We start from the raw sequence: 26,911 nt of genomic DNA on the forward strand, positions 1-26,911 counted from the left end.
TAAGCAATTCACCTGAATGTAATGATTCTGCTGCTATGTTCCTATCCTCAGATCAACTTTGCTTGAGAGACTCACAACAATGGTGAATATTGTGCAAGTTATGCTTGACAAAAAAAAAAAAAAGCTTAAAACGATAAGTTCACATGGGTTTCAGTTTTCTTAAAGCTATTTTAAAATTATCCCTAATCATAATGTAAGACTTTTAATGTGAGGCTGTGACAGAGCTGCAGACAAGTACACCTACAACAATTCAGGCATGGACTGAAGGCTCCGTGCTGAGCTGCAATGGGGCTCTTGGGCCCACGGACAAGGGGTGTGGGTAGAGGCCCCAGTTAGAGGCTGGTCAGGGCTATGTGCACTCAGGGCTCTTGACACCAGTGCTGTTTTGGCCTTTCATGGAAGGATGCTTTAATGTAAAATATGTAACAGCAGCTGGACAAGGATCATGCCTTGGTTTCTGCACTCCAGAGGGTGACCATCCAGAGTCATGCTCATGATGAACTCACATACCATGCCACGCTCTGGTTAAATACTGAGTTTGTAAATGTCACTGTAGCAAAGTGTTCTGTGCATACCTATCAACAGCAACCAAACACACATAAGCAAGCAGGTATCATAAACTAAACAAAGCAATCTTGGATCACCACAAACCTAGAGCAGAGGATCAAGCTCAGCCAAAACGAGAGACCGAACGCACAGCAGGTAGTAATTCCTTTAAGTGTTTATTGGCATATTACAACACAGCATTATGGAGGACAGCTATATCTTCGGAGTAATAGTGTCATGGGTAGCCCCTCCAGCTCTGACCAGAGCAACAGAGGTGAGCACCTGCCAAAATGGACTTCTCACCTTGTCTGGCACTTCATGCCCATTCCCTCAACTGACCTTTGACCTGACACGTGGTAGGAAATATGTCCCTATTCTGGGATTCATAACCCTCTCCAGGGTTGCTTACAACTTGCTTCCCTTTCTGTTCTTGTGCTTTCTTGGGGAACTTTCATGAGAAACTAAAAAATATTGTCTCTCTCTGGGCTCTCTGTTCCAGTTTCTTTCTCACCTGTTTCTTTCCCTCCAGAGGAATACATTTGCTTGATAAACACCAAATGTATCTGCAGCAGTTTGCAGTTTCTCCTTTGCAGTTTTCTGAGGATCTATATGCCAGACTGTTCACCTTCCCTGTGAACTTCTCTGGGCTTAACTTGGTGTTCTGTTCCTAGACTAGCACATTTTCCTAGCTCAAAAGGCCTTTCTCCTGGTTACACCTTTGTAAAGACAGTAGCATGTAATCATGTTTTACAATTCTGAAGCTTATTATCAGAGTCCTCAAGTAAAGTATCCATTGTCATGTCCTTCTGCAGTTTCAACAATGAAACCATATTCCCCCAAAGTAACTCTGTTCTTTATAAGAGGCATTTTATCGTCACTTCTTGGTCCTGCCACTTTTTAAACAGAGTAGCTCTTTTCATGGAGTCACTATTACTTGCTGTATTGCTTCCCAGTTGACCTTTGAGAATTTTGGATATGATCTTCCTCCACTGCTTCTCTTGTCTCCGTGGATACTGAGATCTCCTACAGCTGAGAGTTCCAATATTTGGAATTCCAGCTTCATATGCAGTAAGTCTCTGTACTTACATAGCCAACTGTGCTCTACTGGGAGTCTGTGTTGGGATTAAACTGACCAAGGGTGCAAAGCCAGCTCTTGAGTGAGGAGCAGCTTCTGGTGGAGTTAAAGGCTGAATATCTATATGGACACAATCTCCATCATCAGATGTATTTACATGAAATCTAAAAAGACAGGAGAAAAATAAAAATTAGAGCAGAACTTTGGTATGAAAATTAGGGGATGCTAGAAGACCTGTTTCTTGTTCTGGGTCCTATGAAGCTGTGGAGAACAAATTATAGTGAACAATTTAAAAAGGGTCCAACAGATCGTTGGGAGGAACAAAATTCACTTGCATATGAAATGCATCCCCCATTGTGATGCTCCTTCTACTAAAGCAAGTTGCTTTGCTCCCAGCAGAGACATATGGTGTGTGCTTGTATTTCAGAATCTGCAATATGACGTGAATGTCAAAGGCGTAAGTCTCCAGAGCAGCAGAGATGGTATCGCAGAAGGATCTAGAAGAGCAATATTTGCCCAGTACAGAATGGGGCTCTGCCACCTCTTTCCACCTGTTTTGCTGTGTCTCTGCAGAATACAGGAGATGTGGATACTAATCAGCGTGATACAAAATGTGCAATAGTGATGCCTTCTGAGACACAAGCCCCCAGCCCACTGATCTTTAGGGCTGCTCTTGAGCCCCTCAGTCAGTCTTAGGAGCCCTTGTCCGTATAGGCTGTGAGGACTGAATCCTGCAAGACCAGCAGAGCAAGCTAATTCAAATAATCTGTAATACCTGGCATTGATAATTCCTCCTAAAAAGGCAAACTTTTATTTAGTGGGATTGTACAAGAACAGTTACTATAGACATAACACTAACGGCCTAGCGTTATAGACACATAAAAAAGCAGCAATGACATTATATATATATATATATAAAAAAACAGATCTAAGTTTATTTTTGTTTGTACTAATAGAAATCTGAGGTAATTTCATTTCAAACAATAAAGCAGTTTCACCGGAGCACTAGTGAAAATGAACTGAACAAAGCCTTTCTCTTTTCTTTGCTACTTACATATTTTTAAAATCAGTTTTATTCCTCTTCATCCCATTAACTCGCTTCCCCCTCCCTCACATTTCTGTCTCAAGTAATCGCTCGTTGGCAGGACAACTCTACCTCCTCTGAAGGACAACGGCAGCAGCTCCATCTAAGCATGGGATTTGTGCAGGTGCAGTTATTCCCTGGAGCGAGGTACCTCTCACTGATACAGCCACAGCAGCCCAGCCTGGCTCATGTGGACGCCATTACACAAGAATAAAGGGACACTATGCAACTTCCACCTTATTTTGTGCCCCTTCCCCACTTCTCTGCAGACATACCTAGTTCAGTATTAGCATTCTTACAGCCATATCACAGAATCACAGAATCACAGAATGCTTGAGGTTGGAAGGGACCTCTGGAGATCACATGAAAACCCTCATTTGGTAAGCCATGCCAGTTTATCTATAGAGGAATAGTTAATACAAAATAACATTTCTACATGGACAAAAAGCAACTGATTTCCCTTACTCTCCTCCTACACAGTATATTTAAAAGAAAACTCACAAGTCTGTGTCAAATGATTCTCCGTTCACCCAGAAGAATTCATTTCCTCTCTTGTATAGCCCAATCCAAAAGTCTGTAGTACGTATTCGATATATTATAAAGTTCTAGACAGAACAGAGTAAAATGATGTATGGCTATGATTATATAGCTTTTTATGATTATAATTTATTATTAGATAGCTCATTATGATTATATAGCTTTTTATATAAAAATTGCATAAACAGCCACACAGAGTATACAACAGCAGACAATTTTTTCCCACAGATCACTAATATTTTATTGTTAAGCTTCATTAGATGAAATATGAAAAGAAACCCTGGAGCCACCACTAACAGTTAATTAAATCCCAGATATTTAGTTTATATTCAAGCAAGATATTACTGACTGTGAACCCATCCCCCGCCCTTCCCTGTCACTGAAAAAAACCACACATTTCATTAGATGTGTATCATGGAAACCATATAACACAACATACTGGTCAGTTAGTGCAATAGTTTCACTGTATCACCAGAAAAGGTAAAGAAAATTAAGTTTCACTAAAAGGATATGCAGTTAGGGACACAGTGCCTGACTCATCACAGGCTGGCCTGACTGTTATGTCATTGTATGTCCTCAGATGCCTTTCACTTTTCTTGCTCATGAGGCATGCAGAAGATCCTGAATTGGTAGGACTTTCTACAGCAGATTTCAAGAAAATAGTAAAATCAAAAATGATTTGAAAACATGAAACACAGTTAGAATATACTGCATGAAGTGGGTATTTTCAGTACCATGCGTCCCTGTATCATATAACCACAATCAGTCTTTGCTTTTTTGCCTTTTATGAAAACAGAGAAATTATCCATTTTGCACAAAACTAGTAACACATCACTGTTTCTTAGTTGGCCACTAAACCATTTGTTATACTAAAGAAAGTACATTCTTTTAAATTATGTGCTTAAACAATATAATGAATATAAGATACATACATGTGCATCAGTGATCAGTTAATTCAAAATTAGAGTTATATTTGGTGTGGGAATTACTGTTGGCTGAAGATAAATCACCTTTGCATACCCTAGAAAGGGAATGAAGATCAAGAGCATGGGAGGGAAGAGGACAGGCTAAACTGCCTAACTTAAAATGCATACCTAAATTGCCTATTTAAAAAAATAAGCCTTCCTTAATAATTAGGAGGCACAACTCCAATTTTATATTCCTTCAGAGATTACTTTTAATTTATACATATTTGCCATTTTAATTTCTGAAATGGCTCTAAAATAATAAAAGAATTTCTGAGGTGAATCTTAGTGAATAGACCACATTTCATTGACCAGGTTTTGTAGATTGTACAAACTTGCAACGAACAGGTCTGTCACGCAATATGTTGGGTTTCAATCTATGCAAGGGAATAAGTGATGGAGTTACAGAAACTGTTAGAGCAGCAGGCATAACACTAAATTCAAGGCACTGGAAACTTTACCAGCTCTTGGCAGTTGTCAATCACTGCAAGAGAAGCTCCATGGGCAGAGCAGAACTTCCGGCTGGAATCCCAATCTGCTGCAGCTCCCGAATCATAGTAACATTTCTTCTTGTAATACAGTCAGTCATCAGGGCATGGCTCCAGCTGTAGTAATCTCGGTGGATCTTTTGTTCAAATGAAGAGAACATTACTTACTTAGCATGAAGTATTTAAAATTAAGTTGTATACACAATTACAAATCTTAGACCTGCTTCCTCTAGCTTGAAAATATCAAAGACTTGCATTGAATCAAGCATGAAATGGGTGAACAATCAAGATACAGTGCTCAGTGTTAGTCTTCCCAGCATACCAGCTATGGTGTGACTGGGAATGCTTGATTACATGCTCACACACCAGGCACGGGCCAGCAAATGGACTCCTGCAAGTCCACCTGAGACACTGCTGGAAAGAAAGTCAGGACAGAAAGCTGTCTTTGACAGAGAGTGCAAACACAGGTAGTAATATCTAGGGTGAAACATCCAGAATAAGGGTCATAAAGGAGTACTAGCTCTATGAACTCTGTTGTAAAAACAACTTCCCAGGCCAGAACCAAGTCAACACAGCACGGCTTTATGAACTCTGCTGATGACTCTATTGTCCTTGCCATTCCTCAGCACTTTGCCAAGCTGCAGTTAAACAAAACCCTGCAGAAAAGGAGTGAAGTAAGTCAGTTTAATGCTACTGTAAACAACTAAGGACAACTAAATGAAAAACTTGGGTTCGCTTTCCTTTTCTAGATTTCCTGTAACAGCAGCCGTGAACGTGTGCGGGAGAGCTGGAAACAGGTGGAAAACACCTCTTATCCATCAACAATGAGAAGACTAAGGGGAAGAAAACGTTAAAGAGAAATACTGAATCTCTTTCTACAGCTAGTTTATTCTAACAAATGCACTCACTTAAGCTAAACCACATTAAGAGTAAAATCACAGAAACAGCAATGACAATTCCGGCAATTCTCTTCCAGAAACAGAGGTATGAACACACATCTAAAAAAAAAAGAAAGAGAAATATTAATGTTTTTCAGTGTATAAAGCACATGTACAGAACTAAAAAGATTAGAGCCCCGGTCAAAAAAAAAATCAAGCAGATATACGATAAATTAATTAAGACTTGTGAGCTCTCAGATTCCTGCCGCGTCCCCGGCTCGCTGCGCCGCCGCCGCTGCCCCGGCCCAGCCCCGCTCACCCCGCGCCGCGCGGCTCCGGCGTCCCGCCGCGGCGCCGCTCCCGGCCCCGAGCAGCCGCTCTGTCTCCGGCCGCGCCGCCCGGCCACCGCCCACCCACACTACGGCTTGGGCAGGCGCGGGGGTCGCGGGCGCGGGGGTCGCGGGCGCGGGGCGGGAGGGCGGCGGCCGGGCCCGCAACGGGTCCGACCAGGAGCGCCGTCGGATCCGCCGCAGCCGCCGCAGCTCCTCGCGGCGCCACGACGGGGAGAGCCGGGCCCCGCAGGCATCGGCCTCCTCCATCGCTGTCGGCGGGGCGGGCGCCTCCGACTCATTTCGCTTATTCCGCCGCCCGCCCTGCCGTGCGCGTGTCCGTGTCCGGGCGCGGCGCGGGCGGTGCGGCGCGGCGGAGAGCTCCGGCTTCACCGGTGGCCCCGGTAAGAGGCGGCGACACCGCGGTCCGGCCCGGTGCGGGGGCAGGCGGCGGCGGCGCTCGGTGCTGCCGGCCGCGCTCCTCCGTGCCACCGACCCACGCGTTTGGGCTGCTTTAGTTCGTTTTACCTTTTTGCTTTTCTCTTTTGGGCTCAGCCTTTCGCATCCTCCCAGCACTTTTCTGCTCGTACGGTGAAAACAGACTGGGGGAGGGACTGAAAAGGGGTATAAACAGCGAAAGGGCCCGGGGCAGGCTGGAAGTGTGTGTGGTTGCGTGTGTGCGGGTGACTGGGCCCCGCGGCATCCCCCCGGCAGCGCGTACACCCGGGCGGGGAGGGCCCCTGCTCGGGACCCGACGGTCGCCATGAGGCAGCGCGGAGGGGAGCCGCCGCGCTGCCCGCGGCTCTTCGCGAGGCAGCGCAGACCGGGAAAGAAACGGGCGCCCGGGCCAAAGTCAGAAGTGAAATGTGCAACTAGGTGTTTGCAGTTCTCCGTCCAGTGCGGAATGCGCCTCCTACGAAGCGAAGCCCTATTAAATACTACTAAAGACAGGAAGAAAGTCTGCTCGGTTCTCAAATTTTTTTTTTTTTGGGGGGGGGTAGGTTGGATCCCCAGGGTTTGCCTCTGCTTGTCTGTGCCTACAACAAACCGAACTCCTGCTGCTCGTGTTTCATCACTGCTTTCAATGATTAAGTTCCTTCACTAAATAAGCTCTCACAAATGGAAATATTTCTTGTGACTCGGTGAAAAAATTGGTGACCTTTAGGCTTCCTGTTTTTCTTCTGTCTTCAAAAAACTTTGAAACTTTTCTGCCAGCTTCTTCCTTCAGTGTCACGTGTTCCAGAGACTGATAACTGGCCTGTACCCCAGCTTGCTACGTTGCTCACTGCTGTATCACAAAAGCCAAGAATGCAGAATAGGCTTTTTCCTTAGTGTGGACAAAAAGGGTCAAGAAAAATTCCTCTGTGACTGGAATCAAAATCAGTGCTTTTACAGTACAGTAACATAGTTTTAGTAGGCTCACAGGAGACAAGAGGCCCAGCCCGCAAGCAAACCTTCATTCATGTAGCAAACAACTGAAAAAACAGGCACTAAAATGGACAAAGTGTTTCTGGGATAGGTTCCTGGGCAGTCAGAAGAGTCTTCAGGAAAAGACCACCGATGCTTAGAAACATAAATGCAATCCTTGGTTTTCTTCTGCTTGTATAGGACTGTACAGATGGAACCTGGTCTTTGGAAGTGTTTGGGCACCTAATTGCGTTTATGAATTTGTACTGTTGAGGAGTATTCTTAGCCGTGTGTCAGGGAACATAATAATAATAATGGAAGTAAAGATGTTAAAGGCTTTTGTAAACAGGAGTGTTTTTTTCCCCCCCCTTATAACCTAAGTCATAAATTGAAATTTTTACACTGGCACAATAATGTGGCTACAAATTCTTCCCTGGGTGACCTTTTCTGTTTAATTTGTGTCATTGGGAGTGGGATTTAGGAAAAACTGAAGGGAAAACATCACTCGTACTAGAGTGAGCTCAAAAGGGTCTATGCTGTGTAGCCAGAGAAACTTACCTGTGCAGACCAGATTCAGCCTTACTTGGGAAATTGAACTTTTCACATGCAGAGAAAACTACTTGGAGCTACGCAGGGCTGGAGAGGAAATCGCTCTTTTTGGTCGCCTTTCTCTCCTGCCTGGTGTGCTCCATCCCTTCCCTACCACACTTTTCCCATCTGCTCCTTCCTTCCCTCTATTATGGTCCTCACTCCCTTCCCTGGGAAGCAGTTTTTCTCCCATACCACCTTCTCCTTTCAGTGGGCCACAGATATACAGTGCATGGTTCTTGTTTTCCATTTGTTTTCTCCTTTCTCCATCTACTCTGCCCTCATCCCCTCATATACAGGTGTTAGCAAAGGGAGCTGTGGAATTTCTACTCTTGCCACTAGTTTACAGACAGCAGGGGAAGCACTGATTACACATAGCTTCTTTCCATCTTTCCAGCTGTGAAATGAAGCCTGAAGATGAACAGGAGGCTGAGACCACCCAGACTGCTGGGAAGGTGGAGCCTGTTAATGCTGTGCTCATCCAAAGGCACCCAAATGCCCTGCAGACTCTTGGACAACAGTTGCTCCGTAGTTTGAGGGAGCCAAGAACTCCTGAGCCGAGAAGAAGGTGCTGCAAAAATTGGATCTGCCTGTTGGCAGGTAATTTTTTTGTTGTTGTTGTTGTTTTTTGGTGCTAGGCAAGACACCTTCCTGCAGGAAGCTGAGGAGGCTGTAATTTATGCCCAGCCTTCTGTGTTTAAGGTTTGTACTTTGCAATATGGGGCTGAGAAAAAGAATGGAGGGAAGGGGGTGGGTCAAGATTTAGGTTGTTGGGGAGAACCAGGATTTGAAAGGGTGGAATGGATGGGATGACTGTTTGGGGAAGGGAAACAATAATGACATTTCTGAAGAGAAAAGTATTTAGAAGATTTTTGCAGGCGATGGAGACTGTAGTGATTTCTGTTTTTTAAGATCAGAATACACTAAACACTCAAAATCAAGGATGGCAGCTCAAATCTGTGCCTGTCTGAAAAGTCAATATGGGATTGAAGTCTACCATCAAAATTATTTACAGATCCCTTGGCTTGGACAAGATAAGGACCTGAGACCTTATTTCTAGGCAAAGCTATCAACACAAAAATTAAGATACCTGTTTCAGTTTGCTCCAAGTGCTCTCCTTTGAATGGAAACAGACATTTTTTCACATGGTAGTTTATCTGTCCAAAATACTCTTGGATAAAAGGTAGGAAATGAAGCCAGACCTTATTAAAGAAAATAGTTTTGTGCCATTGCAGAAGATCACCTTGCACATCTGCATGGTATTTTGCATGCAAGAGAGAGTTCATGACAAAGGGAAAATACATTTGAATTGAGATTGCAGCCGTGCTCTTTACCTCCACATTTGATGGTTGAATTGCTTGAGAACATTCTCCTGTTTTCAAAGCACATATGGCTTTATTTGAGTCAGTGATGACCTACAGATTCTGTATTGCTAAGAGACTGGCAAAACACAGTGGAAATGATAACCGTAGGATTGTAAGGCTTAAGTTTGTTATACGGGGATCTGTGCATCTGTCTAAAACCTTAGGGATCAAAAAAGGCCAATTAGGTGATAGTTGGCCATTTTTTTAAACTGTCCAGTTATACAGATACCAATTCATGGTGCCTTGTTTGATTTCAGAAGTGCTCTGCTCTTCATTGACATACATTAAATTAAAGGCTATCCTGATGCTGTCTCACTTAATACTAAAATATAGTCTGAGCCTAGGTACTATATACATTCAAAGATGTTAATCATCTTCTTTTTCACAGGCCTATTGTTTCTTGCTGGACTTGTGCTGTTCATTTTACATGGTAAGCTTTAGAAAGCATTTTCCATTTGAGGTAGGTTTCATCTCCCTGCTGGGCTCCAAAATCACAGAAGTCAAGCACACACACTAACACTAGTACTCTGCACTGCCTGCAGGGTCAGGAACAAAACCAGGGACTTCCATCACTATTTCAGTTGTTTTTGTATCATTATAAGGTTGAATACCTCCAGATATAATTTTAAATAAGAGTGGTTTGCCAATCCAATTTTTTTTTATCCCTACTTGTAAAGTCCAGATGATTCAGATGTAAACTTCCTTTTTTTTTTCTTTTTTTTTTCTTTTGGCTGCATCTTTACTGCTGTCAAGAGGGGAATATCCTTTCTGGTCACCCACATGGTAGGTACACGCTCCTCCTGTCTCTCCTCATCCACTGGTAACCTCTCTGATTATACCAGACAGTACATTAAATCAGCAGCACTTCTCCAGGACATATACTCCAGCTGCTCCTAAGTCCAGTCTTGATGGCATCTTTATCACCACACTGAAAGACAACTGTATAATATGCCTAGCTTATCTTTCTCACAAATGATCTCTGGGGGGCGTTCTGCCTTTTTGTTTTTAAATATCAGCTTGTGTTGCATACTGTATTTTTAAGGAAAAGAAAAAGCCCTACCTATTCCTGGCACAATGGAGGCCAGATGTGCTCCTGCTGTCCCACACCAAACTCATCTACAGGAGCAAAAGCTGTGCTGCCTGGTGTTGTCTGAGGTAGCCCAAGTCGCTGGGTCTTTGTGTGTGTCAGTGGTGCCTGCTCAGCCCAGTCCATGCAGGGAACCCTTGAGTCCCTGCACTGAACCTATCTTCTGTCTGCCCCCAGTAGCAGCATGTGGTGTAGCAGAGAGGTCTGTGCACACTTAGTGAATCAAGGAAAGTAGTGACATTTTCCATGTCCATTTTCCTTTCCTTTGTCAGGCTTTTGTTTAAAAACAAGCAGTCACCCTTTCTTGGAGGGTGTGAGGGCAATGCTCATAGGTGGCTTGCCAAATAGTTTCCAGTTACGGTGAACAGAGTGGCTGGCTGGGAAGGAAAAACAGAGATGGATTGTGGCAACAGCAGGCTAACAAGTCTGGGAGATAAATTCACTTCTTGCAAGCTCTTCTGCTCACATATAGGCCAGTTACTTTCACTTCAGTACAGCCACCAGCAGGCTTAAGTAGTGGATAAATGTGCTTTGGGTGAGGAAGGTCTGGATCCCACCCCAGCAGAATGACCCAGAAATGTACCATATCCTCTAAGTGAGCCTGGATATTATATAAAGGATATGATGCTTCAGAGAAAAGGTTATTCTCTAACCACTTAGTAAAGATCATGGCATGTTGTAATTCATATTAGCTTTACGTGGTTTGTCCTTCTAATCAGTCATATCATTACTGTAGATAACTTTGTTTGGAAAATAGAAACCACAGTAAATGCAAGTTAAATTTTTTCACTACCAGAAATCAAATTCATCACTGAAACAAAACCTGCCAGTTAGTCCTCTCACACCCACAGGGCTAGTGTGTCAGACACAAGATGAACAGTTGGCATCACAACATGCTGAGGAACAGCTCCAAAGAACCATCCTCCAAACATTATCTCCAAATAATATATTTTGCACCTTCATCAACAGTCAAATTTCATTTGCATAATGATATCAAAATCTAATTTACTTATCTTCACACAGATTTATCAAGCACTTAAGAATTTGATAAAAAAATCAAAGCAACTTGTCTTCATTAAATATCTTAACAATTATAGGCATTCAGACAATTTCATTACTTGGAGTGATTTAGATTAATAAGTTAACATATTATGAGGATTATTACAATATTTCTGAATTAAAACCTGTGTCAAGGTTAAGCCATAGCTTTTCAGTGCTTCTAATACTCTAAAATTCACAAGTCTTTTCAAACCCTACTTATTTTCTACTGATTTTAATAACTGGGCTGCAGTCCTCAATTCTCGCATTTCTCAGCTGAAGACAGTGGGAATTCTGCACCCAGAAAGGCATGGGCAGTTTGGTCCCTTGCCCTTCCTTTGGCTGTTCTTCTGGCATCTAGTGTGGCACTGGCTTTCTAAAAATCTAAATTTTAGATTGAGTTACGCTGGTGAATGATAAGATTTTACTATGTAAAAATTTTGTTCTCTCTTTTCCTTTTCAGCCAAAGTACACTATGAAGAACTTCCTTCTGAACAGTGCCCCAGTGAGTGGATCGGTTACAGAAAGAAATGTTATTTCATCTCAGAGGAGGAGAAAAACTGGACATCTAGTCAGACCTTCTGTGCTAAGAATGGATCTTTGCTTGCTGTTTCTGAAAACCAGAAAGAAATGGTAATGGGATAAGAAAGCAAAACACAGCTTCCATGTCTCTCTTCCTTTGACCATTATCTACATCTATCTCATTTTTTCATGCAATGCTTATCCTTTAAATCTTTGTAAAATAACCAACTTATGTGAATTCAGGTAGTGAAAAGTACTGGATTTGTCAATGTACATAGCTGGTTGTCAGGCTGGCTGCAGCAGGTGCAACAGCAGTGCAAGCTTCCCTGTACTGCTTTTGCACCTGGATTTGGTGGAAAGCTCTTTCTATGAACTGAATCTTTTGCCTGTAGTTTTCTTTTTCTGTCCTATGGAACTTTTTCTCCAAAGCAGGTTTGAATCTGTCCAACTCCCAATTTAGACAAATAAACAGAACCTTTGGTTTCCATCAGAAACCAAATCCTGAAAACCATTGCTCAGCATAATGGGAATCATCCATTTTTATCTGCTTGTATCTTTCTTTAAATATGCCTTAATTCCTCTTAGACATGCATACTTATACCAATGGTGGAAATATATCCCCACTGAAGTTGGTTTGGGCATTTTCTCATTCTAATAATTTTATTAGAATAACTTGATTTTCCTGTGTTATGGCCCAGTTGTACTGAATCAGTGAAAGCTAGTGACATCTTATTACTGCATGTTACTAAAAGTGGAATTTGCTCTTACAGACCTGCTGTCTTCTGAGTAATGTCAATGAGCAAGGTGTTTGATCAAAAAGTTAGCTTTTAAATAGACTGGCCTTAGTGCTTTGTTGTTACTGTGATTGTTGAACCTCTGTCAAAAAGCTGCTCTTCTGGTTGGCTGGCACACATTTTACTGGTGTAGCAGACAGTGAAATGGAGGAAACCTCAGTGAAATTACACACATTAGGTCATATCTGAATTTGACCTAAGCTAATAAATATTTTTACAGTGACAAGAATTTCAACAATGATAAAGATGCATGGCCTCATTCTTAGTTCATCTGAGTCTCTTTACTGAGTGTGATCTTTGATTTTATTCCATCACCAGCCCCCCCACTTCTTTGCCAATAATTCCAACCATATTTGCCAACTTGTCCCCTCTCCAACAAGCACGCTCTGCATTGTTGCCCTGTCAGTGGGATATCCCATCTTAAAAAATTTGTAAATGCCACTCTTCCTTCCTCGTCTAAAATCTTAACTTTTAATTTGGTGTCTGTGATACTCAGCTGGTGAACTGGGTAGGCAGTGTTGATGGTATTTAAGCTGCTGCTGAAATGCCTTATACCTGTAAATTGTGAACAACTTATGAAAGAAGAGCATAGAAACACTGAAATTGGCCTACTGGGTCAAACCAGTGCTCTGTGCAATGTGGTGTCTTGTCTTTAGCACCTGACAGTTATAGCCACACCAGAAGCAGGTATACGAAAAGATGCAGAAGTGGTATTGGGACTCTGCCTAGACAGACAATTTCTTCTGAACTGTATTGAATTGAAGTTACCAGAGGAGGGTGGAGGACTATAATAGTATACTCCTTCTTAGTCCATTAAAAAACATTTCATATTCCTGAGATCCTTGCTGACAGCAAATATTTATATTATTTTTTTATTTCGCAAACTTTAACAATATCTGGCTGTAGGGAGTTCTATTATATTAACAAACTGGGAGTGCTAGTACCTGTGCTGCTTCTCTGCTATCTCCCATTACTCTTTGCTCTGTGTGCTATAAACTATAAACTATATACATATCGGTTGCTAAAAACTTCTGTGGCAGTGAGCTGTCTTTTACTTTTTTTTATCTGTACACTCACAAGGTTTTAAATAAGAATTGGGAAGGGGAGAGAGATCCCGTATGCTCGTCTGAAATGCAGGTATGGCATGCCTGTATGTACCAGCCCTTTCAAGCTCCGTGCATACAGATTGATAAACATGTACAGACGTGCGCTACCAATATGTGGTGTTTGGGTATTACTGTGTATAGTAAACAGTAATAATTTTCAAGGGCATAGAATTGAATAACTTTCCTGAAGTCATGATATGAAAAGAATCAATTCAAACAAAGGCAGAATAAGGCTCATAACTCTTAATGGAATACTTATGAAACCCTTTCAAATGACAGAATGATAGATTAGTCCTCCTCATAGGTCACAGGAGGGATTTGCTTCTCATTGTGAGAACCCATGTTGACAAAATACCTGTTTTTTTTTTTTTTTTTTGGAATTCCCTAGCTAAGCGCTTGAAAATGGAAGATTCTTGGATTGGATTACGGAAGAAAGGGGAAAGCTTCTACTGGGAGAATGGCATTGCCTTGAAGATGGACTTGTAAGTTCCTTGTGATTGCCTTAACACATAGCAGGACACTGAGAATACCATCAAGTACTTAAATGTAGAATTAGGGTTTATAGCACAAGGTAATTTCTATCACAATAGTTTGTTTTGCTGTGATTTGTAACTGTGACTATGAAAAGGAATTCTTTTGTGATTAAAACCAGTCTAAATCTAATAGCGTGAATACAGAGAAGTCCCTGATTAAAAAAGGGTGTTTTGGTAGCTCAGCAAATCCAGATAATGTTATCTATTATCCCTATTTACCTTAATTTGTACATGTTTTTCAGGGCATAGTGTAGGCATTTCAGTCTCTTTTCAGATGTTCACAGTTCTTGATTTTCAATGTGATCCTTTGTGGTCATCATCCTAAAATACACAATATCTGGCAAATATTGTTTCAGTGTGGCTAGTGATAGTGTTGTCTTATGTGTTTGTAGCTGAGTCATTTTTTTTCATTAACTCTCAGGAGATAGTGATTAAACATGTGTTTGAATAATTATATTGAAATTGCTTGCAAGTTCTGCCAGTCCCATTCTTTTTATTGTTACAGGTCCTGTGCAGTCCTCTTTCTGCCACTTGGTCCTCATTCAGCACTGTCCTAAGAATTTTTTCTCTCTGTGTATTCATTCATATTAAATATAGAGCAACTGCTTTGTTGCATCATACCAAAGTGCCCTCACTGGGTCTTTCCCAGGTTGTCTGAAGACATTTCATCTGGAATCACTGTTTCCTCCCTTCTCAGCAGTAGTCCAGCCACTGCAGTCAACTCTGTTGGTTTTAGATACTTGTAAAAGTGTCGTGAACTTTAGACATCATTTTTTGTAAACATGCATCCCCTTTAGCATCTTGCCCTTCTTAGAAATTCTGAAGAAAAAGATGCGTGACTGGAATTCTTCCCAGGGCTCACTTTTTACTCTCAGTTTATACCTACGTCATTGTAGGTATAAACTGTTAATAACCTAACTTGAGCTTGAGCTAGGTTATTAACAGTGGAAAAACTAGAAGAGATTTTTCAGGGAAGTTCCTCAGAACTTTGTCATCTATTTTAACAGTTCCTGGAAGGACACAGGTATTGGTGGCACTTTTGACGTCCAGTGGCAATGGGAAATGGAAATCAATTCTTCTCTAACCAAGATTTTTTTAGAGGCACCCCTTCCTGTCATAGTGCAATGCCACTTGCTGTGGCTCTGTTTCCATCTTCAGAGCATGGATTCATTGTTCTGTATAAAGGGTGATGCCCTTATTGATCCTCCTGCTTTTTGGAGGATTTGCCTAGGTTGTTGTTTACAGCCACTCATTTTCCTTCCTCCCCACAATTCATATCGGTGCACTGTGATTTTCCTTTAATCCTGGTAGGAATCCTGATGAATAGGTCACCATCTACATGTAGTTTCCAGATCTTTAGGGAAAATTTGGTGCTTTTAAGTGCTTTCTCACCTTCACTTTCATGAGGGCTCATTCCCTCTTTTACAATATAACTTGCTCAAAAATACTCATTAGTTTTTTCTAGAGACATATTTACTGTAATTCAAAGTTTTATCATATTCCAGTCATGCATCAGCATTGCCATTAGTTTTTCTTGTATTCTGCTGTATTATTGCCGTAAATGAGGATGGCTTTGGCTCCTTTCAGTCTTTCTAATATTTCATCCACTTATTCCTGCAGTGTCTCTTGTACAGTTGAATCAGCATCTTTCAAATAGGTTTACTGAACTTTGGCTTGTCTAGTCTGTAGTAGCTAGATCCCAGCAGAGGTTTTTCCTCCTAAAAGCATTGAGCTAATTTGTTGGGCTGATACCTCCACTGCTTCATTTATACTCAACTTATCCATCCTTTGAAGTTCCACTTCATTGGGGCTGTATTGACAGTGCCAAGTATTGTTGCAGTACTTGTAGATAGCTTGGTTTTGCAATATCTATTGAACATCCTATAGCTTCAAACACATCAGGTGTGTTTTTCTTACTTTCCTGTCTGTGACAGGTTCTTTTAAGGATTCCACCACAAATCACAATGCAAATGATTTCAGCATCAGCACTGGCTTTGTAGCCTGGCTTGTAAATGGGAATCAAGGTTTTGATACTCTTCTGTATTTCTGTTTTCACTCCATGTTTATGCAGAAGATTCATTTTGTGGCAGTGGGAGTATTCCAGTACTAGGTATACATTCTGCTTTGTATGATGAAATACAGATCTCTTGCAAATTTTCTCTCTTTTGTCTATGCTGCTCAGCTCTGTTTTTAGGCTGTATGTGGCTGGTGACCAGATTGTGCTTCTGTAACTCTTTGCTGTGTACATATGTTTATGTGAGAGGAGGAGAGAGAGACTGTCACAGACACAATGGGAGTAGTAATACTGAATCCTTTAACCTGTTGTTTGGGTATTTCATGTGTTTCTGCTGATTCTTTCTCAAGCTGCATTGTCCTTGTTTCTCTTGTGTTTCAACCATTAAAATCCTATGAATATGTCATTGGTTAAAACATAGAAAACTGAGAATAGGAATAAATGATCCATTCTGATATTGAAGTGACATCAACACTGAGGTCACACAGGTGTCTGTACTGGGATTTAGGCAGCGGCTGAACTGTGGAAAGGAGGTGAATAGTCAAGTGACAGAGTTTGTTGATGTTACTACTTTATTCAGGGTCAGTAAAATAATTCAGCTGTGAAGAACTGCAGAAGGACTCCATCAGAATGAGTAGGTGGATGATAAAATAGCAGATGAAAACCATTATGAATAAATGTAGAACACTGTATAGCAGGAAAGAGAGTCCTATGTTTACCTACGAAATAATTGACTCTGATTATTACCACTCAGGAACAAGGCTTTGGATTGCTAATAGTTCAATGAGAATATTACCTCTGTCATCATAAGAAAATGAAACCAACCATTAGGAGATCAGAAAAGGGACAGAGAATAACACAAAGGACATAACCTACATCTACCTACATGCCATAAGCTACATCCATTATGCACCCACATCTTGAGTACTGCATGCATTCTGGTTCTCCCATCTCAAGACATAAAAAACTGGAAAAAGTTCAGGGGAGGATAAAAATAATGGAGACAACACACTGTCTTCTGTAGGAGGAACAATCGAATAAACCAGGGCTCTTCAGCCTGGAAAGGGACAACTGAGGAGGGAAATGAAAATAAAATCATGAATGAAGTGGACAGCATGAATAGAGAACAACTAACTTATTTTCTCTTTCAAGACAGTGGTCATCAAGCAAAATTGTTAAGTAGTGTCAAAAAAAAAAAACCCCTCAAGTGGTTAAGCTGTGAAGCAGAAAGTTGTTCCTGCTACAATTTATGGGAGATCAAAATTGAATGGAAAAATACATGGAAGAAAAATTCACAGAGAGCTATTAAATATAAAGTTGGCATCTCAGGCTTAGGAAGTCCCTGAGCTGCAGATTGTTGGAACTATTCACGACCATCATTAAATGTTTACCTTGTTATGATACTCTTCCCTGGACAGTTGCTCTGGCTCATTTTGGAGGAAGGATTTTAGGGGAACTGGAACTTTGGTCAGAACCAGCATAACCACTCTCAGGTTTTTCGTGTTCAAAACCAGTTGCAGTATGGTTTCTTCAGATACACTGTTTGTTCATCAGTGGTCTTAGCAGGTCATCTGTTTCTCTCACATACGTTTTTTTTGTGGATGAGAGGGAGTGAAGTGATGGGTGTGAGGGAACAGTCATCTTCAGATGGATTAAGGAGACTACCAAGTAAAATCCCATGTACTTTAGTGAACTTATCATAACCTGAACATATCCCAGATTTTTTTCCCTACTTATTTTAGAAAATGTATGAGCTACAAAAGCTCTGCATCAGGCCCATCAAATATCAGTTCCCCTTGTCTTACTCTTCACAGTATTTATGATCTTGGTAGTTTTAGGCAGCATATATCATAAACTATCTTTCATCTTTCTCCTGTTGCCATGTGATGCCTGGTCTGGACTATTCACAGAAATGGAGATTCACACAGTACTGCATGAGCTAACTAGGCTTTTCTGACAAGATTTGTCAAACTCACCTTGCTTTTAGCAGCTGAAACTACCATATCGCAAGTGACCAAAGTTGGTGTCTATGATTCTTGTCCTAAGACTATGTCCTCTATCACACACACAAAATAGAGCAAATTTTTGAAATAAAATGGAAGTGATCCTCGTAATTATTTCCCCTTGCTCTGCCTTTAGTTTTTGAGCAAAACGTGTCTCGGAGCTTAAGGGAATTGTTGTCTAAACAATGATTAGTGCTTTAGGCTTTGTTAAATTATGCTAAACAGTTGATGCTTGAAAAGAGAAATACAGATCTCTATTCACTCCAGATATTACTAAAGCATGCACTTGATCACAAGCTTTTAACTCACCTGTATTAGATCAGTCTAAAATGGATACGTATGATTAGAAGCTACTTCAGCCAGAGTTTTGTTTCACAGTGAGCTAAAAGATTTGGCTCTGTAGTAGGAATTATTTGGAAATGGTTATTTTCTGTCCTGTTTTTTTCAGGTTCCAGATACAGAATCACTCTGAGTGTGCCTACCTGGAGTCCTTCACAATCTCTACATCAGCATGTTCTTTGCCCAGGTGCTGGATCTGTGTCCAGTCTTCCCTTAAATGATACCTTTGAGACCTCCATTTGTGAATGACTGTAAAGAGATGTACACTGTACCGTCAGTTTAGAGATATGGTAGGCCGGCTGTGGCCACGCTTTCTCGAGCCATCTGGAAGCCTGGCTCGGAGAGGAAAGGACCCATGTGTCACTTTCCAAAATGTGTCATTTGTAACACACCAAGTCATCTGTTCTAGGATGGTTCATAGAGAAATGTCCTCACTCCAGGTTACACTTACAGATGACCTACAATGGGGTCTACTAGTGCTAGCTGATGAGGGTAAAGGTTCAGTGGGATTTCTGCTGTCCTTCTGATAAATAAGGGTCTCTGGTTGTCTCCTTCCTTTCAGCGCATGGCCTTGGGGATACTTGGCAGCCAGAGACATCAGCCAGCAGGCACCGCTGCAGAAACAGTTATCAGGGCTCTTGGATTTCTCTGCAAATACCTTGTGCTCTTGGCTGAGCTTTCCCTGGGTTGGGCTGACTGGCTCTTCTACACCACCATTTCCCCAAATACCGGTCTCCCAGCCTCACCTTGAGCATCCGTGTCCCTCTTAGCTCTTATTTCTATACTGCTCTGTGAATCTCATGTTTTTCCATTTGACTTTTGTCCTCTTAAGTAAACAAATATGCCTAGTTTGCACCATGGCCAGTCTGTGGCCATCACTGTAATAAACACTTGCTATGATCAGAATGACAGGAAGGGCAGGACTTGCCAAAGGCAGGGGCTTCTGCTGACTTGCCAAGGGCTTCCTACTCTGCCTGGTTTTCGTGTGGGGTTTTGTACAAATGTTTACCAGGTTTGTTCATGCTAAGATTTGAGCTTGCTCAAAAAAACAATAGGCAGCTCAAACCCCCTCACCCCTTACACAGTGGTATTATTCTTAGCCAATTGCAGCATCTATAGATTGAATGTATTTTCAGTGGGTAATCTGGGGTTTAGAGCTCAATCCATGTTTCAGAAAAAGGGCACATTCACATTTTAAAGATTTTTTTTCTGGAAGCAGTATTTTCATAGTGCAAAAGACCTGCCACTGGAAAGGCAGTGTGGCTTTTACAGAACAAAAAGTGTAGGGAAAATTTTCTCTGAGCAGACAGCCATGGCAGACTGAGGCACAAGAGATGGGGACAGTGATTTCTTCACTAACCTCAGTTAAATTTGCTGGAATTTGTCCATCTGAACCTTAAGCCCTCTGATTGCTGACAGAACGTCAGTAGAGGGTTGTGTGTTTCTCTCCCCCTTGCATCTTACCCACTAATAAAGATTTAAAAGCCTGTAACAATAAGAAATTCCTGCAAAATGAGCATTAAATACATGGTGCTAGAGGCTATGGATTGTATCAGTGAATTACATTTTGAGATGCTGTGCTTAGAGACACTAGTCCTGAACCATATCCCACTGACACAAACGTAATGCCCAAGTGCAGCCACAGCCAACTTCACAAAGGTTATTCCTGCTTTACACTGGTGCAAATGAAGTCAGACCTGTTGCTTTACACTTCAAAAGCAGTGCAGGTTCTTATGACCAAGGTAAATAATGTGCTGTGATAAAACAATGGACTGAGAGGAATGTAATGTGGAGAAAATAAGTCTCAAGGACTTGCAGTGGGGAAAGCCCCCCTACCAAGTGCCTGGGAAGAGGCTGAGTGAGAGGGTGGCAGGAGGTGTAAGGCAGTTTTTGACTCTTAACTGCCATAACTTGGATGTTCCCTAGGGGATTCCGTGAGGAAAAAGGTAATGAAGAGCTGTCCTGAATTAATTATACTTGCGTGCAACTGCAGATTTTGTTTTGTGTTTGTAAGCTGAAGTAAGCTTTCTTTTCTTACCAAAGGCCTTCCCTATGTCTGCAGCTTTCAGCGATTATCTTTTATTGGTTAAAGGTTTGAACTGAGATCAGCAGCTTTCAGGCAACCCAACTAACTGGCATACCAATGAGTGATGCCTGCACACAGATACCTGTCCTTCAGCTTGGTTCTTCTGAAATCAGTGTTCAGGGCTGTATGCTGAGGACATGCAATGCATGTTCACAGAAAGCTGTGAAGGGAGGGGATTAGCCACTAGGGACTGTATAAAGCAACTGTGACACACACTCATACAAGCCTGCCTCGAGTACGCAAGCATTACAATAACCAACTCAAAACAGTTCTAAACAGAAGCAGAAAGGCCTAAATGGCCAGTGATTTTTTTGAAATTCAGCAGAATCGTCACTTTCTCATAGGTTCATTTGTATGTTGCATAACAACTATTTGGAAAGATTCATTCCTTCTTGAAAATAGACCAATTCCAGCCATTTTCCAGCCCCACATGGTAAACCTTAAAAATAGGGAAAGATACTCCAGAGCGATACCAATCTCAAAGTCAACAGTGATTCAGATGCAGTCTTTAGTCCCCAAATCATTTCTATTCAGGGGCGATTGGACATCAAGATCCTGTTTTTTTTCCCCTCATCTGGTAGGGTTATGGCTTTTGCCTCTCCAAAATCATAGATTCTCCTCTGTGTGGGGAAACAGGAATCTCTCCAACCTGTATACCTACTGCAGGATCTTTAAGCAGCAGGTACAGAACTATACTATCATTAGAAAGAGTAGTCCTGCAGTGGGATATGAATGCAAGGTGATTGAAAGGAACTCTACTTCCACCAATTACAGGTAGATGAACAGGGTGCATGATCTACTGCAAAATCACTGACACTTTCCAAAGACACCAGTTCTACAGATACAGAGGATCACCAAATTGAGTATCTTTAAATCAGAATCAAAGTTGATGTGCTGCTGAAGACCAGTTTCAAGAAAAGAAATGCCCTGGTCTCAGGGACAATGGCTTTTTCATCCTGTAAATTATGAATTCTCAATATCAAATAAAAGTAATGGCACTTCCAGAAAAGTATCAATATTTGAACTGGGGAAGAAAACACAAAGAGATGACTGGAGCAAGTTCAGTATCCAAGTTTCTGAAATTATGTTTTATTCCTATATTCTGAATCTTGTATATTCTACATTATATCCTATACTCTGTATCCTATCTATATCCTAAAACTCTGTTCCTGAACTTTCTCTAATTTGCATTACAGAACCTCAGGACCAGCAAGTATTAAGGCAGAATGAACCTTTGCCTGACACCCCCTATCACCAAGGTGTGAAAAACTTACTTGTTATTGAAACAATATCAGCTATTTTTTTCATCACCCTTTAGTTCCTGTTCATCACACTGTCAAAGCAGATGAAATACAATACTGACAAGTATCAAACAAATTTCCTGATGAGGAAAGTAGAAAGATGGCGGCAAGAGCGTGAGCAGGCTTGTTACACTGTCATGATTGGGAAAGAGGTTAGGAAATAGCTGGTTAGCATGAAATTGTGTGGCAGGTACATATTTCAGCTATGAAGTTGAGTGCAGCAGCTCTCAGGTGAAAAGGAGCTAGGAGATAGCTAAGGGAATAAAAGGTAAAGAGTGAAAACTATGTAAAAAGTGGGATGATGAAAGAAAAAGAGAGTCCTCTAGAGATAATGAATGGAAGGAGGAACTAACAAGGATAAATAATATAGGACTGAAGAAGTAAATACAAGCTTCTGGAAAGTAGAAAGTGGTGTTTTGTATTTTTGGAATTAGAGGAGATATTAGCAACAGTGATGGAAAGAAGTTTTACTCAGTATGGTCCAACCAACTAGCAGGTCAGAAGTAGCCTGTAGGACTAGCTATTTTCTCCTTAGAGAAAACACAGAAAAACCGTTAGATATTCTTTTCCATGTTCAGCTAAAAGATGGGATAGAAAAGATGGAGGCCATGGCCTTGACATTTGGTCATACACTGGTTCAAAGTATCTGCAAGTGGAATACCCTGGATGGATCACCCCGCTTATAAAATAGAATTCGTAGGAAAAACAGAGCAGATGTGAAGAAAAAGGAAAGAATGGAGAGGCTTAATTTTATCTATATGCTGAGGGAGCTGGGAAGCTGATGAAATACAGCTATCTTGATTTTTTTGGTGGCAGCAAATGGGGTTGATTTTTCTTGTGATAGCAAAAGGAAAAATGACATTTCAGTCACTTCTCCGAAAGCCACTCCCCTGCAAAATCCCATTAGGGGCAAGGAGGCTGAAGCCAGGAAGATGAATATCCTGATGTATCCTATCCTCCATGTGTATATGGAGCTGAGGCTATCCTCAGTTCTTAATTAGTGAGAGAGAAATGATGTACATGTACACCTCCAGGAAGCCATCAGTGCTCTTATCTGAATTATTAACTGAACTTGTGAATTTTACTTCGGAAGGAATTTAAATAGTTAAGATTTAGAACCAGAGCACCTATCTTTGAAGCTGCCAAGAGTGAACAGGGGAGGAACTCCTAATCAGTGTCAGCGACGATGTTCGTCCTTCAAGTTAGGAACATCCTGGGAACCTGTATATATCTAATCAGTCAGCAAAAAACAACTGGCTGTAACCGAGAGTGAACTTTCTTCATTATAATATCATTATAATGCTAAAAATCACACCCACTAGGTTGAAGACCCCTAATTGTGGGGAGACCCTTCCTCACTGAGCATGCGTAAGTGAGAAGTGCAGTGTAAGCAATATGCAAATAATTTAACCAATCATGTAATAGGGGCAGAACAAGGGGCAGCTCTTAGCTGAGAAAAACTGTATAAATACAATGATAAAGAAATACCTGGCGTGCTAGCTTTGTGGATTTACCACCTAGCACCCGACTTTGTGCAATCTCGAAATAAAACGGTATCTTGACTCCGTGTGTGGATTGACTTGTTGCACACCGGGTAACAAATCCCCGATTTGGGACAACAGTGCCACGCAGTGGTTCAGTGGGCTGTGACCTGTGAGGTGCAGCAGAGACACCCTGACCAGGGAAAGGATCTGGGGGGACAGAGTGGGCAGCAGGAGGCAGAGTTAGAAAGAACAGAGGAATGGAAACAGGCAGACTGTGAGATACTACGGTGTATAGCAGTGGATTTGACACTGGAAAAGGGTGAGCTTTCCCGCCTAGCCACCTAAAATTTGAGAGGCTCTGAGACAGAATTCATCCTAGCTGTCACCTTAGCATAAGATACATCACTCCTTGAAGAGGCCTGTTTCTCCCTCCTTCCTGTAGAATGAGTCTAGACCACTAGATTAGACTATACACCTACTTTTTTGCATAGATGATGTTAAGTAAGATAAATGTAACTCTTGTTGTCCGATGAACTCCCACTTTCTGAAAACTGTCCTCTCTCTCACTGAGATCCTGATAGTAACTACTGTGTTTAGTTCATATGGCAACTGCAATAATCCTCTTCCTGCTAGCTCTAATTGAAAACCCTCTAGAAAGAATGGTTATAGGGATCCACCAGATGTAAAAGTTGAGGGAACATCACAGACCTCCTGACAAGACAGGTCTCCAGCCCCAATCTTTCAGAAAGGAAGAGGAGGTGAAGAAATCGCAGCCTAATTTGCAGCACAGGAGCAGCCAGCCAGCCACGCTGTGTCACTGTGCTGCACGACTGCATTGTGGCTGCTGGGGGTGGGGCACTGAGAAAAGCAGCACCAGGAGGTTGTTCTCCTTTGTCAGGGGTGAGGGCTTTTCACACCCACAGAGAGCTTTTCTTCCTTCTGGTGTTGACTCAACACCCCTTTTATAGATGCTCTGGGTGGGGCCGTAACATTTAGTGCGGGAACAGTCAGACACGTGTGTGAGAACCATGCCTAGGGTCCAATATCCCTGCTACCAACCCCTTTGTCATGATTCCTGCCCAAAGAAAGAGAGCACCAACTGGAGATAAAATATGCAGGTCAAAGAACTTGCATAGTGACAAAAGGAAAGCCTAAGTGTAGAGATTTTTTTCAATCAAGACTGTAGACATTTCTAACCCTGATTCCCACCACATCACCTCCAGCTTTATACCAGTGCAGCTGGCAGCCTGTCCTGGTGCAGCTGGGATGCACTGGACATCATGGACAGTGCTCACCTCAGCTCCTGGGAAGGGGAGAACCGGAAACTGCCCATATGTAAACACAGCCTCCACTTCCTTCAACAACCATTTGCATATTACTCAGAGACTTAAAGGTTGTTAAAACCACAGTGGTATTTGCTGGCAGCTCAGATCAGGTCACCTGAAAGCATTCTCAAACAGTAGGGTTGTAATTGCACTCATGTTTCTCTTGAAATCGTCCAGGAAGGCTATGAAATGTGGACTCACTGCATGTGCACCCTTGTCAGGAGAATGGGTCAAGATTAGGCCTATTTCCCAGAAATAAACAGCTTTACAAGGATTTTCTTAGGAAAGAGAACACATTATTTCAGGCTGCTTTGCAAAATGCAAAACTAAGAAGAAAATTGCAGAAGCAATCCAATGGCAGGGTAAGGGGCTTTATGGAAAAAAATGGCCCCAGACTCTTGCTTCTCCTGACATGACTAGATATGCATGTAATCATAGTGCTAGCAGACAAGAGTGGTTTTGAACTTGTGAGCACAATGCCACCTGTGAACACATGAACACAAAAGCATCCATAACCAGATAGAACTGCTCTGGGAACTAGTAATTTAAAACAGGAGTTAAATGACATTGTTTTTTACAGCCAAGAGGAGGCCCTTCAATCTTTTAAAATGAATGTAAATTAATCCATGTCCTGAGAAGCCAAATACTTGCAGAAAGAGAAGGGCTACAGACAGGCAGACATCTTCAGGAGACTATGCCAGCTTTTGAAGAGGCTGGGAATGTCCTTCACGAACAAGAGGGGAACACTCAGGCTCATCTGCCTCTGACATAACCTCACAGAAAAAAATCAAAGTGGAAGATCCCTAAAGAGGAAGACCCAGGCTTCCACCTTCAGAGAGAAAGAACTTCTGTAACAGAAACATCAGGAAGAAACCAGGTTAAAAAGTAAAAATATCCCCCTTTCTATCTTCTTCTTTCCTTGTCTCCCTCTACTGTTTCCTTCTTAATTTTGCCTTCTGAAAAGCAGCCTGGAGTAATCTGTGTGAACTGCTGTGATCACCAATTCCCAGCTCTTTCCAGCATTGCTGAACATCTACAATTCCTGCTGATCTGAGTGACAGCTGCAGAAGGCCACCAACGTGAGCACTGTGGCAGAGTTTTCCTCACAGCTTTTCTACACTGTGTTTTAAATTTACTGACCATCCGTGCTGTTTGTTTGCTCAGGTCAGAGACCACTCTGGAGCTCCCCAGCCTCTACAGAAGAGAAAACATCAGCTGTGCTGTATTTATAGATGCATTTTTGTGTCAGGTCCAGCAGCTGCTGTCTTTCCTGTCACATGACAATGTAATTTCAAGCATACTTCTTCCCAGAAAGACCCTGAGATAATCTGCCACAGGGCAGAGGTGGGATCTGCAGGCAGCCTGAGTGCTGTACAAGGTCAGGCTGCCTGTATGCACAGTGTGGACTTGCTGAGACTGCCTTGGGGTTCAGGCTACTTGTGAAACCTGCCAGCCTAGCTACCACAGAGGTCTGTTCTTAGTTCCCAATACCGCTCACTAAGAAAATATGTAGTGTAGTGAGGAAAATGGAAGAAAGACCTGTCTTGTCTCAGCGTTGTACAGGCTAGACCTCGAGAAGTTCTGCTCAAGTGCCAAGGCTCCTCACTGTAGACTACTCAGCTGTACAAAACATCACAGGTGATGTGCAAGGCTCCCTCAGTTCACTTACGCCAAGAAGAGAGGGACACCTGCCTGTGACCTCAGCCACATCAGGAATCTTACCTCCCTGGCTGGAAAGAAAGTCAGAGATTTAAGAGTCTGCTGTCATCCTCTAGGGGAGGTAAGAACCTCACTTACCAGAAGTCATATTGTTGTCCCAAATCGGGGATTTGTTACCCGGTGTGCAACAAGTCAATCCACACACGGAGTCAAGATACCGTTTTATTTCGAGATTGCACAAAGTCGGGTGCTAGGTGGTAAATCCACAAAGCTAGCACGCCAGGTATTTCTTTATCATTGTATTTATACAGTTTTTCTCAGCCAAGAGCTGCCCCTTGTTCTGCCCCTATTACATGATT

General features: G+C 42.0%; 1 protein-coding gene and 2 long non-coding RNA genes across 3 annotated transcripts; 1 reads left to right on the forward strand and 2 right to left on the reverse strand.

The window, feature by feature from the left end:
* Positions 1 to 1,709: 1,709 nt before the first annotated feature.
* LOC106489554 (uncharacterized) lies at positions 1,710 to 3,581 on the reverse strand. The gene is made up of 3 exons (XR_001293413.2): positions 3,207 to 3,581; positions 2,981 to 3,104; positions 1,710 to 1,785 (listed from the first exon to the last, which is right to left on the reverse strand). It is a non-coding gene; the product is annotated as an uncharacterized lncRNA (long non-coding RNA).
* A 57-nt stretch (positions 3,582 to 3,638) lies between these two features.
* Positions 3,639 to 5,994, reverse strand: LOC106489553 (uncharacterized). The gene is made up of 4 exons (XR_010885540.1): positions 5,893 to 5,994; positions 5,604 to 5,693; positions 4,669 to 4,832; positions 3,639 to 3,881 (listed from the first exon to the last, which is right to left on the reverse strand). It is a non-coding gene; the product is annotated as an uncharacterized lncRNA (long non-coding RNA).
* Positions 5,995 to 6,058: 64 nt separating this feature from the next.
* LOC106489573 (early activation antigen CD69-like) lies at positions 6,059 to 14,804 on the forward strand. The gene is made up of 6 exons (XM_067304172.1): positions 6,059 to 6,306; positions 8,295 to 8,497; positions 9,650 to 9,691; positions 10,015 to 10,044; positions 11,850 to 12,019; positions 14,197 to 14,804. The coding sequence occupies exons 2-6, from the start codon at positions 8,302 to 8,304 to the stop codon at positions 14,206 to 14,208; spliced, it is 450 nt and encodes a 149-aa protein (XP_067160273.1). The 5' UTR covers positions 6,059 to 6,306; positions 8,295 to 8,301; the 3' UTR covers positions 14,209 to 14,804.
* Positions 14,805 to 26,911: the final 12,107 nt, after the last annotated feature.

This window comes from Apteryx mantelli, chromosome 1 (genome assembly GCF_036417845.1).
Source record: "Apteryx mantelli isolate bAptMan1 chromosome 1, bAptMan1.hap1, whole genome shotgun sequence".
NCBI lineage: Eukaryota > Metazoa > Chordata > Aves > Apterygiformes > Apterygidae > Apteryx > Apteryx mantelli.